General features: G+C 38.8%; 1 protein-coding gene across 4 annotated transcripts in view; it reads left to right on the top strand.

Annotated features, from left to right (window-relative positions):
• sclt1 (sodium channel and clathrin linker 1) overlaps window positions 1–12,946 on the top strand; it is a 109,104-nt gene that overhangs the window by 13,344 nt on the left and 82,814 nt on the right. For 2 of the 4 annotated variants that reach the window (XM_072584068.1, XM_072584069.1), the window contains exons 2-7: window positions 1,286–1,371; window positions 3,027–3,094; window positions 8,287–8,339; window positions 10,318–10,390; window positions 10,492–10,547; window positions 10,723–10,858. In XM_072584068.1, coding sequence (XP_072440169.1) covers window positions 1,335–1,371; window positions 3,027–3,094; window positions 8,287–8,339; window positions 10,318–10,390; window positions 10,492–10,547; window positions 10,723–10,858 — 423 coding nt within the window. In that variant the 5' untranslated portion in view covers window positions 1,286–1,334. Of the gene's footprint in view, window positions 1–1,285; window positions 1,372–3,026; window positions 3,095–8,286; window positions 8,340–10,317; window positions 10,391–10,491; window positions 10,548–10,722; window positions 10,859–12,946 lie in introns of those variants that run through there. The other 2 variants (XM_072584070.1, XM_072584071.1) reach the window with 2 other exon arrangements.

Below are 12,946 nucleotides of genomic sequence, written 5' to 3'. Positions count from 1 at the left end.
GTTCAGCAGCAGGAAGGATCTCTGACCAGTGCTATTTAAAGTGTTCATCAACTGTTTTGAAGTTAGCACGTGGTCTATTTCTTTTGCTGATTGCTTGGATTTTGCACATTTCACAGAAAGCATTTGGGACTTTCTGTACTTTTAAGCTGCAAGTGTCTGAAGGGAGTGGTACAACAGATGCTGAAGAATCTTTTATGAATTTCCTGAGTTCTGAATAAATCAGGACTTCCAAATATGGATGCACTAATTGGCATGACTCTTGAAAACATCAAGACGAGGAAAATGAGCAGAGGCCATGCAAGGCAGGACAGGCTGCCCAAAGAGAGAATAAGAGCAAGGAAAACAAATAGCTCTCAGCAGGGCTAATACCACTCACAGCCAGCTTTCATCCTTTATAAAGGGGAAGGGCACTGTTGAGCAAGTGCTGAAAGTGTTGCTGGAAATTAATCTGACCTGGGAATTAATAAGGAATGACACAATGTGGGAGAGACTGAGCAGGGGACTCTGCAGAGGGTCTTGAGAGTAGTTTGCAGGAGTATTTTGACCTCCAGGGAGCCCTTTTACTTGCTGGCATCTAGAAGCTCTAGTTCAAGCTTCAGTCTGAAGCTGGGTGGGTGCCTGCCACTGGCTGCACAGAGAAATCATTATAATAAGCAGCACAAATTTCGAATGCTGTCTGCACTTCAATCTACTTGCACAGCATTGTTAATCCATGCCCATTTTCAAGGACCGTTCAATTTAACTCCCGACCTATATTTTAAATGAGCAAGTGAAAGAATGTTTTTCAACAAAACTGTTGTCGGCACGCAAAATATGACACTGTCACATGGAAACTAAATGGATGTTTATGTCAAAAGCTGTACCTCAGAAGAAATGGTTTTCAGTAGTTGAAAAATCGATAATTCGTGGGGATAGATTTAGTGATTTGTGAATGTACCAAAGGGACACAAGGAAAAGCCTTTAGTTTGGGATACAACACTATATTTGGTGATGAAACAGATTCAGTTGTAGCTCTCTAAAGGAAATTAAGTAAATATTTGGGGGAGATTTTTTTTTAAAATTACAAAAAGAATGGGCTATGAGATTAAGTGGATTGTACTTTGAAAAAGGCCATAGAGTCAAAGGGGCCAAATGGTCTGTACTGTACTATTCAATGATTTTATGAAAGTGACATTAACAGTAAATGACATAGGATGTAGTCAGAGATACCCATCTTTGTACTTGTAAGACAAGGAAACATGAAATTACCCATTATACTTTATTTCAAAACCGATATCTTTCTTAGCTGGAGTTTGCAGTTTGTGCTTTCCTGAGCCATACATGAAAGGAAGAATATGGAAACACCTGAAGTGGACTTTCTGAGAGATCAAGGTAATTTTTACATTATCATGGAGTACAGTTTAGAACAGTTATGTAAAATTCATTTCAGAGAAGTAGGCCCTATGATACCTGAATACATAATGGTGTATTGCAACGATGTAATCCATCCACTGTTTTTATTTTACTTTATAATGAATCCATATTTCAAGGGTTATATAAAGAAATGTGATCAGTTTTGTATTGTGCAACAGCTCTGAAATACATTTCTTTGGTATTTTACTACTTATCATGAACCTTTTTACTGTGATCTTAAGAAATATCCTGTAGCTGAGGTCTCTGAGGAACTTTTTGATGTGGAAGAGCTAACTAGAAAAGTTAAGAGTCAGACATAGCTATTCAATAGGAAGTGGTACTCTTATTTTTGTATGAGCACTACGTTGTTGGTTAATGCACTGCCTTGTCTATTTAGTACTCAAATAAAATTAGTTCTGCACCCAGAGTGCAACAAACTGTAAATCTAAAATACCTTTACAGAAGCACCTTGTTTAATTTCAGTGACAAGGTTCTTTCCTTTCAAATTTATATCAATAAATCCTTCTACTTTGTGTGACACCTTAGTTGGCAAATGTACTAAACCAGTGAGCCAAAAGCCTAAGGGAGCCCTTTTACATACTGATCTAGCTGATTCAAGCAGGATCTCGGTTTGTGACCCAACGATGAAAGTTACAATGGATATCTGTTGGAAGTGTTTGCATTTAGTACTGAATAACTACTGGACCTGGCTCAACTTGTGTTTCCCACAAGTAAATCATTCCATCTTTTTGAACTTTGTTAAAGTCAGGTGCCAGAGATAAAAGTAGAACAAACTGTTTTCTTGGTGCTTCGGAGGCTGAGGAGTAATCTTTATAATGGTTTATAAAATCATGAGGGGCATAGATAGGGTAGATATACAAGGTCTTTTCCCCAGGAGTGGGAGAGTCCAGAACTAGAAGTCATAGGTTTAGGGTGAGAGGGAAACAATTTAAAAGGGATCCAAGGGGCAACTTTTTCACGCAGAGGGTGTTGCTTGTATGGAATGAACTGCCAGAGGAAGCGGTGGAGGCTGGTACAATTACAGCATTTAAAAGACATCTGGATGGGTATATGAATAGGAAAGGTTCAGCGGGATATGGGCCAAGTGCTGGCAAATAGAACTAGATTAGTTTAGGATATCTGGTCGACATGGACGAGTTGGACCTAATGGTCTGTTTCCATGCTGTAAATCTGTATGACTCCACGACTCGAGCACTGTTCCAAAGTCAAACATATATGATGAATTGCAAAAGAGTAAGAGGAAAATCTTTTGCACAGAAAGTTTGTATACAATAACCCCATTAATATCTTGTGTTATCCTTCAATAATAAATTAAACTCCAGATAGGTACTACTGAGCTAAATTCTTCACTGTTTGAAGGGGAAATATCCTGGTTGGTTAACTGTACTAGCTAAATTGTAAAAAAAAAAGTTGGTTGGGTAGACACTTTCAGATTGGTTCTTACTCTTTGGCAAGTCAGCTCTGATTAACTTAATAGATCTTTGGAAGCAAGGCTATAGATCTGTTAGTGGGGTCTAATAAAAGGATGTTTTCTATCTGTACTGGAACCAAAAGAAAATTAAAACATGAGGTGAAATGTTGACTTCTATGATGTTCAATTCTGTGTTCTTTAGTTCAGCGATTAAATGCCGTGCTCAGTCAATATCAAGCAGAGCAGCTGCCCAGATCTTCTGTTGATCAGGTACAGTCATTTCCAAAATTGTGTTTTCTAGTTTTTGTAGCAACATCTTTGATGATGTTTGTGTTTTAAAACATGCTGCTGCAGAATTTCTGAACCGGACTTGGAATTGAATTCTTTATGCATTACGCAAATTCAAAATTGTTCCTGCTTTTGCACCCTATAATTGGCAAAATGTCAAATATTTGGTAGTAGATCTCTACTCCATGTACGGGTTTGGGAGGTGGGGAAGAAGGATAGTAAGAGAGATCAGGGGAGTAGGTGAGAGATTGTAGGGACATTGAGTGCTCCAAGACATCTCTTCAGTATATGTAGCATACTGTTATCTCTGCAAGGTGCCAATTTCATCATATTTCCTCCTACCCACCCCCCCCCCCCCCCCCCCAAATAAAAAGCATGATACCAATGAATTAACCTGGCTAACCACAGAACTTCTTGAGGTAAAATATGAGGAAATTGAATGCTTGTGATCCTTTCACTAGGAAATGTTGGCAACTAGTTTTTTTAACCTCCTTGCTTAAACTTGAGTTAGCTGTCTTAAGTGAACAAATATCTTGTGACATAAAATGCTAAGGTGTTGCCAGCCTAATTTTTGTTGCTAGACTAGGCATGATTATATTAGTTTTGCCTGTAACCCATTATTTGACATTGAAAAGGGTATTGAAATTCACAGGTATCCTAAATGCAAAGCATCTTACAAAGTGTCAAGCATACCTGCCCACACAGCATAGACGATTAATGATATTCTGCATTTTTTTTTTCACTATAAAGTACTGCTTTGGTAATGAATCAAAAGATAAGATTGATTTTAAGTATTTACTTTCCAATGAAACATTCAATCCTAATGGAAAAAAAAATCATTTTCTAAACTATTTGAAATTGAAGTAAGTGTCAACAGACATCAACTGGTATCATCTGGAATGAACCCTGATTACACAATTATGTTCGAGCAATAAATATTTGAACGTAATCGCAGTTTGTTAAATTTGTGAAAGTGGATCATGAGTATTTGAAAATGATCATAGCTTTTTAAATTGGTAAGTCTCACAGTGGTCTGGAGCAAAAAAGGAGAGCAGAGTGGGCTAGAAAAGGAGACGAAATCAGGGAGAAGGCAAAAGAGGAGACTGGGGAGGGAAGTGAGGTTAACAAAGTGGCAGGGCAGGAGGCAGGAAAACAGTGCAGTGGGGTGTAGAATCTTAAGCAGAGGGAAGAGCTCAGAGAATGGGACGCAAGAGGAGTAGAATGGGAGGGGAGGGAAAAGCAAGATAAGCGAGAGGGTCTGGTTATGGAGTGGGCCATTTGGAGAATCGAAGAGGAACAGTGGGGTGCGGGGAGTTGGCTGGAGAATGGGTGACTGAGCAAAGTGAGAGGGAGAATGCAGTTGGAGCGAATGAGGAGGGGGGGGGATTTGGGAGGAGAGGGGAAGGGAGCATGTGGGAGAAGGGAAGGGAGCAGTGAGGACTTAATAATAACAATACCATACAAAAAGTTTTATAATAAAATAAAAATACCATATGATAATTAGTTATAGTTATGGCAAACCACATAACTAATACTATTAACACTGCAATGATCGCTGTTGTAATTTGTCTATTCTAAATAATTATGCTTGCAGGCAGGATTTTGAAAAATTCTGATGAGTTTCTCCTCTTAATTGCTTCTATGCTGAATGCAGTCTGTTCCTTTTCAGTTGATTTCAGTGATTTCAGTCAAACACTGAAGGAAAGCAAACATTTGCAACTGATATGCGTTTTAATTTGATGGTCATTGATTTCAGATGGTCACTACTAGATGTCACTGATGACTTTGAAGTGTAGATCATCGTGTATAAGTGTCATCAAATGCAGTTGAGCACAGTATGCTGTCTAATCTCTCTGTTAGGGATGCTTTTGTGCCCCTTCTAAATAAAGGGAATTATGAAGGTTTGAGGCACAAATTGGCAAGGATGGATTGGGGAACTTTACTAATGGGTTGACATAGACAGGCAATTGTGCATATAAAGAATATGTGCATGGATTACAATCTTTATTCATTCCTGTGGAGGACAAAAGTTAAAAAAGGGTAGGTGGTTCAATCATGGCTTACAAAATTATTAGTGATTAGTATTAGATCCTGAGAGGCAACACATAAGAGTAATAAAAAGATGGATTACTGGGCTAATGGTAGACTACTTGGTAGTGTGGAAGAGCAGAGGGATCTTGGTGTCCATGTACACAAATCTCTGAAAGTTGCCACCCAGGTAAATAGTGCAGTGAAGAAGGCATATGGCGTACTGGCTTTTATTGGTAGAGGAATTGAGTTCCGGAGTCCTGAGGTCATGCTGCAGTTGTATAAGACTCTGGTGCGGCCGCATCTGGAATATTGTGTGCAGTTTTGGTCGCCATACTATAGGAAGGATGTGGAGGCACTGGAACGGGTGCAGAGGAAGTTTACCAGGATGTTGCCTGGTATGGTAGGAAAATCCTATGAGGAAAGGCTGAGGCACTTGGGGTTGTTTTCATTGGAGAAAAGAAGGTTTTAGGGGTGATTTGATAGAGGTGTACAAGATGATTAGGGGGTTAGATAGGGTTGACAGTGAGAACCTTTTTCCACGTATGGAGTCAGCTATTACAAGGGGGCATAGCTTTAAATTAAGGGGGGGTAGATATAGGACTGATGTTAGGGGTAGGTTCTTCACTCAGCGAGTCGTAAGTTCATGGAATGCCCTGCCAGTAGCAGTAGTGGACTCTCCCTCTTTATGGGTATTTAAGCGGGCATTGGATAGGTATATGGAGGATAGTGGGTTAGTGTAGGTTAGGTGGGCTTTGATCGGCGCAACATCGAGGGCTGAAGGGCCTGTACTGCGCTGTATTCTTCTATGTTCTATGTTCTATAAAATTGTCAGAAACAGCAGCAAGCTTGAGGTTTGAGAGCACTTCAGAATTCAGCAATGCAGACAAAAAGTTGATCAAGGAGGAGAAAATAGAGTATGAAAGTAAAATTGCAGGGAACATTAAAACTGACCATAAAAGCTTTTAAATATATGTGAAGAGAAAAAGATTATTAAAGACTATTGTATATCCTTTGCTGTCAGAATCTGTAGAAATTATAAAAGGGTACAAAGAAATGGCAGGAGAATTGAACACATGCTTTGGATTTATCTTCACAAAAGGGGGTACAAATAATCTTCCAGAAAAGTTAGGGATTTAAGGTTCCAATAAGAAGGTGGAATTGAAGGAAATCAGTGTAAGTAAGAAAATAATGTTGGGGAAACTAATAGGGTTGAGGGCTGACAAATCGCTGATCATCTACATCCCAGGCTACTGAAGGAAATGGCGCTGAAAATATTAGATGTATTGGTAGTCATCTTTCAAAATTCTATGGACTCTGGAACAATTTCTATAGATTGGAGGGTGAAAAGTATATTACTACCATTTAAAGATGTAGAGCGAGCAAAAACAGAGAATTTGCAGATCGTCTAACATTAGTGGTGGTGGAAAAGTGTCTATTGTAAAAGATGTAATAGATTAGAGAGGTGCTGGAAAAGTAGGTCAGGCACCTTCCGAGCTTGCTCCTTGGATGCTGCCTGACCTGCTGTGCTTTTCCAGCACCACTCTAATCTAGACTCTGCTTTCCAGTATCTGCAACCCTCATTTTGTAATAGCAGAACATTTTGAAAGCATTCACGAGACAAAGCCAGCGTGGGTTTATGAAAGATAAATCATGCTTAACAAATCTACTGTAGAACAAATAAATGAGAACAGTGGATAAGACCTTAGTGGGCAATGTTAAAGCACATGGGACAGGGTGGTGTACCTAAATTGTCATGGATTGAGAATTGGTTGACAGATTTTAAAAAATTAGGAATAAATGGAGCTTCTTCAGAGTGGCAGGTAGTAACTAATGGTGTACCATAAAGTTCCATGCTTGGACCAGCTATACACTATGCATATAAAGGACCTGGATGAGGAAACCAAACATTTCCAGGTTTGATGACAACACAATTGTAAGTTGTGAGGAGAATGCAACAAAGCTTCAAGGTGACTTAGACAAGTTGAGTGGGTATTCAAGTACATAGCAGATGCCGTACAATGTAGCAACATGTGAAACCATATACTGGTGCAAAAAGCAGTAAGGAAGAGTAATATTTAAGTCATAATATATTGGCTCTACAAAGGAATCTGAGTGTCCTTATGCACTAGTCAATGAAAGTAGACAGGCAGGTGCCGCAAGCAATTGGAAAGGCAAATGATGTAATTGATCTTCATTGTAAGAGGATTTGAGTTCAGAGGTAAGGATGCTCACTGCGATATACAGGGCCTCGGTGAGACCACACTGGAGTATTGCATGCAGTGATTTCCCTACCTAAGAAAGAATATACTTGCCAGAGAGGGAGCACAGCAGAGTTTCACGCTGCTCTGGAGATGGCAGGACTGTCTTGTAATGAGCAATTGGTTTGACTGGATCTGTATTCACTAGTTTAAAAGGAAGAGAGGGTATCTGGTTGAAACATATAAAATGCTAACTGGGCTGGATAGAGTAGATGCAGGGGGAATGTTTTGCCCGGTTGGGGAGTTCTACAGCCAGGGGACACAGTCTCAGCATATGGTATAGACTATTTAGGACTGAGATGAGAAATAGTTTCTTCATACACTATTGTGGAATTCTTTACCACAAAAGGCTGAGATGGCCATATCACTGAAAATATTCAAGAGATGGATGCATTTATAGTTTTCAAATGCATCAAGGGTATGGGTAGAAAGCAGAAATATGACATTCACATCGAGGATCAGCCATGCTCATGTTGAATGGTTGATTCAAACTCTTTGTTTCTATGTTTCTTTGTTTTTGCATCTTCATTTGTAGATTGTATTCAAATCACATGGCCTGACAGCATGTACAAATCACATAATCTGAAGATTTGGGGCCACATGAGGGTTCATGTCAATTTTACTTTTCAAATTACAGCAACAAGAGTTTTCTGTTCAACCTCCAGAATTCCCATTCCTTTTGGGAGTAAAACCAACAGTTTACTGACCAATGCAAAAGTCAAGTTACATGGGCTGAGTTCGGGTGAAATAATAACAATGGAAATAAGCACATCGTGTTTGAAATCCATGGCTAGAAGTTGTAGAGCCCGAATGGGGAAGGCTCAATGAGAAATGTGTTTTGATAAATCAGTTCCATAATTGCAGTGTTTTTTCTCTTGATTTCAGGCTCGGCATTTACGTGAACATGATCCTCCAGCACCTTGGCTCATAGACAAGTGGTAAAATTCCTCTTCGTGTATTATGATAGTAGTATGCAATTTATATTTCACATTAGGAAAACAAAATATTTGGGAGCATTGTTAGAATTAGAATTAGGTTATTATTGTCATGTGTACTCAAATGCAGGCATACGAGAGTACAGTGAAAAGTGTACAAAGTTGACATTCCCAGCTCCACCTTAGGTACAGTGGTACCTAGGTACAAAGTAATAACAATAACTAAGTTGAAAGTTCAACATTGTGTGCCTTTGAATCAGGCTTCTAGTTTTACACGTGTCTTTTAGTGAAAAGTTAGGAAATCACCATGCCAGGTACGATTTCAAAATTGCTAAACGGCAAATATTCCAGTATTCTGTGTTTTCTTCTCAATCAGTACACCAGCCAAAAAAAATCATTCAGACTGTATTTCTTTCATGAGTCTTCTAATCTTTGAACTTAAGTAAGAAATGTGATGCTTCCCACAAAGTACCAGTTAAGGAATGCTATATGATGCAAAGGAAATCTATAATGAAGGAGTACAAAACTCTCAAAGGAAGGAGGAAAATTGTGTTAAAGATTTGATAGTAGCTGACAATTTGGCGCTCTCCCCATTTAAAATATGTTCAGTAACCAGCCTGTTATTAAATCCTCAATGTATTTCACAGACATTACATTTACTCACTGACAGATGCCATTTGGCATATCGTGTTCATGCAAGCCCATGCCCTTTGCTACTAGACATGTATTCCTGCAAGTTAGAGGTCTGCAAGTAAATGTGCAAGTGCTTATGGTAAGAGTTTCTGCCTCTACCACTCCTTTTTTTTTTTAGGAATGAGTTCCAAGTTCCAGCCAACCTCAAATAAAAACAAGATTTTTCATCTTCCCTTTACTCCAACTACTTTAAATCTATGCCCCCTCATTTTTAACCTCTTTAGTGAAGTAAATATTTTGTCCCAATTCAGTCTATCTATGTCTCTCATAACTTAATACACCTTAATTAGTCATTCCTTAGCCTCCTCTGTTCAAAGGAAAACAACAACAGATAACAAAAATAGAATTTTTTGTAAAAATTCAGCAGCCTTGGCAGCCATCTTTGGAGAGAAAACAGAGTTAATGTTTCAGGGTGTCTGTTTTTCAATTTGCTGCTAGACCTGCTGAGTCTTTCCAGCAATTTGGGTTTTTGTTTCTTATTAACAACATTTGCAGTTCCTTGCTTTTATTTTACCACCTATACAATCTTTCCTTATAGCTAATATTTTCTAGTCCTAACAACATCTTCATAATTCTCCTTTGCACTTCTCCAGTCCATTTTTCCTTTGGTCTGATGACCAGAACTATACACCGAACTCGAGCTGTGGCCTGACAAATGGTGAATACAATTTCAGCATAACTACAGTCCCCTTGTATTCAATACCGCAGTTGCTTTAATCACCTTACTCATCTGCCCTGCTACCTCTAACGATTCAGTTATGTATAATTCAAGGTCCCTCTGTTCTCTCACATGGCTCCACATTTTCCTATTTACCTCCTACTTCTTTGTATTGAATTCCATTTTCTAGTTTTTAGCCCAAATGACCACATCATCCATATCTTCGTGAGTCTTTGCTGCCATCCACCTGACAAATCCTTGTGCCATGTACAAATTTCTTTATCTTGCCCTCTATATTAGAGCCTAAATCATTTAATATAAACTGCAAAAAGCAAGGAATCGAGTGCTGCACTCTGCAGAACCCCATCGATAATAAGCTGCTAGTTGCAAATCACTCGAAGCCATTAGTCCTTCTTTTCTGCCATGAAGTTAATTTTAGATCCAATTTGTCAGCAAGGGCTTTTGCTTTTTTGCCCAGTCAGGCATTTGGGGCTTTGTCAAAAACATTCCTAAAAATCACGTAAACCACGTTACCACATTAATGATAACTGACTTTCCAACAAAATGTGAACTCTTGCAAGTTTTATTGATGCTTAATGTTTGTATTTTCCATTTTTTTTTCTTTGGCAGCCTCATGGCACCTCTTATAGCAGAATATGACAAGCAGATAAAGAAAATGAGTGAACAGTTGGATTGTCACCATGTAAGAATATTTGAGACTGTTGTGTTTTAAAAGTTGGGTGATTATTTTGAAACAAAAATTACAGCTACAATCTAGCAAAATTTTTTTTAATTCAATAACAGATTCACATGAATGAAATGAAGTTAAAGCTTGAGAATGTTGTACGAGAAAATGAAAGGTAAGGTTACCCAACTTTTAAGGTTAGAATTATTTTAATGTCTATTAACTTAAGGCCAGGTGCTGATTGTTTGATTGGATTGGTGGAATTGCTGTGAAATTAGTTGTCTATTTTTCTTGAAATTAAGTATTACTCTATTTTCTAACTGGAATACATACGATTGACTGTACTGCAGGTTGCATTCAGAGTTGCAGGAAACCATTGAAAAACGGCTGGAGTCCCTGCCTTCTGATGGAGATATTGTTGACATTGACTTTATGGAAGGTGAAGTGGTGAGAAACCTAAAGGAACAATTACGTCTAGCCAATAGGGTAGGTAATGATGAGAAAAATGATTTTGGACTAATGCTTGAAACAGTAATTTAGCATCTAAACTAATTTGTTTTAACTTTTAGAAATTGCACTGGTCAGTAGAATCAACAGGTGGAATGCCTGCAAGGTTTAGTCACCCAGATGAATTTTTTTTTGTTCATGGAACGTGGCCATCACTGACTAAACCTGCATTTATTGCCCATCCCTAATTGCCCTAGAGAAGGTGGTGGTGAACTACCTTTATTGAAGTGCTGCAGTTCTTGGGTATGTGGGGAGCTCAGGGATTTCAACCCATTAGCTCGATTCCATCGGTTTAAGTGTGCTAAGCCAAATATTACTGAACCATTATGTTTTCTTTTGTAATAGTCTGACAGTTTTCAAAGTTATTTCTGTGTACATTCACAGTTTGAAAAGATTATTGAATGAATGCCAGAGAGAATGTTAGAGAGAAGAAGGTTGAGAGGTGACTTAGTAGAGATATACAAGATAATCAGAGGGTTAGATAGGGTGGACGGGAAGAGCCTTTTTCCAAGTATGGGGACGGCAAACACGAGGGGACACAACTTTAAAGTGAGGGGAGATAGGTATAAGACAGATGTCAGAGATAGTTTCTTTACTCAGAGAGTAGTAAGGGTATGGAATGCTCTGCCTGCATCAGTAGTAGATTCGCCAAGTTTAAGTGCATTTAAGTCGTCATTTGACAGGCAAGTGGACGTACATGGAATAGTGTAGGTGGGATTAGCTTCAGATTAGTATGACAGGGCGGTGCAACATCAAGGGCCGAAGGGCCTATACTGCGCTGTAATGTTCTTTGTTCTATTTCATAATTGACCATGTGTGATTCAAACACTCAACCTTTGGGTTATTCGTCCACTACCATAGCCACAAAACTAATCTAACACATTATAATTGCACATTTAGCCAGTAGAATGCCCATTCACTGATTTATTGATATATGCTTTGAACATATTTCCAAATGAAAAAGACTGTCACATCCATTAGAATTTTTTTGTAAGTGCTAAACTAACATATTTGGTTAGGCATCTAAATAATTTATACAATAGCTAGAGTGTTGTCTGCATTCACTAAGATAGAAAGCCAACTATGAATTGAGTTAGCAGTTCTTATTCTGTATGTTTTTTCCACTACCAATTGCAAGCAAACTGTGATCAAGATTAAAGTTTGTAATTGTGATGGTATTGTAATGGAGATGCTTCATTTTTATTATTTCTTGGAGGACTTACATTTTGAGGGATTGTACAAAAATTAATTTATTTTCCAGTTTTGTTAAAATACCTCGAGTGTTTTTTTCAAAAAGAAGTTATTGGTGGACATTGGAGATTTTCTGAATGAGGCCTCCTAGAAATCAAGGCCAAAACACACCATGATTTCACGAAGGACTTGGATGTAGCATTTGAGGGTAAAGGGCTCAAAGGATAAAAGGAAAATGCAGGAACAGGCTGTTGAGTTGGATGATCAGCCATGAACATAATGAATGGCAGGGTGGACTTGAAGGGCCAAACGGTCTACTCCGGCTTCTAATTTCTATGTTGCTAAATCACATGACTGGTAAATGTTTGCTTTGCTGCAGTGTGCCCTACAGGGGGCTCTTGAAGTGTAGTGATAGTGTCCCTACCTCTGAGCCAGAAGGCCTGGGTTCAAGCACCATCTGCTCCACAGGTGGGTAATAACATTTCTGAACAGGTTGATTGGAAAATATCCAGAGTCCTGCTGGGTTTGTTTGAACAGTGACTGAATGAGGCGGCACTGATTCCTCCCACAGTCCAAAGATATGCAGCTTAGGTGAATTGGCCATGATAAATTGCCCATAGTGTTCAGGGATGTGTAGGTAAGATGCATTCGTCAGGGGTAAATGTAGGGTAATGGGTCTGGCTGGGATACTTCTTGAAGGGTCAGTGTGGATTTTGGGCTGAAGGTCCTGTTTCCACAATGTACGGATTCTAATTCTAATAAAAAAGACAGGTTTGGAATCTGTTTGTAGTTAGGGCCAAGAAACCTACGAGTTGTCCAGTTCATCTCTCATTTCTCCCAATGAAAAGCCTCTTATGGAATTCCAGTGAAATCTAT

Source organism: Chiloscyllium punctatum, chromosome 14 (genome assembly GCF_047496795.1).
Source record: "Chiloscyllium punctatum isolate Juve2018m chromosome 14, sChiPun1.3, whole genome shotgun sequence".
In the NCBI taxonomy this organism is placed as follows: domain Eukaryota; kingdom Metazoa; phylum Chordata; class Chondrichthyes; order Orectolobiformes; family Hemiscylliidae; genus Chiloscyllium; species Chiloscyllium punctatum.
Note: the sequence above shows the minus strand (reverse complement) of the source record. Positions and strands in the feature narration are given on the sequence as shown.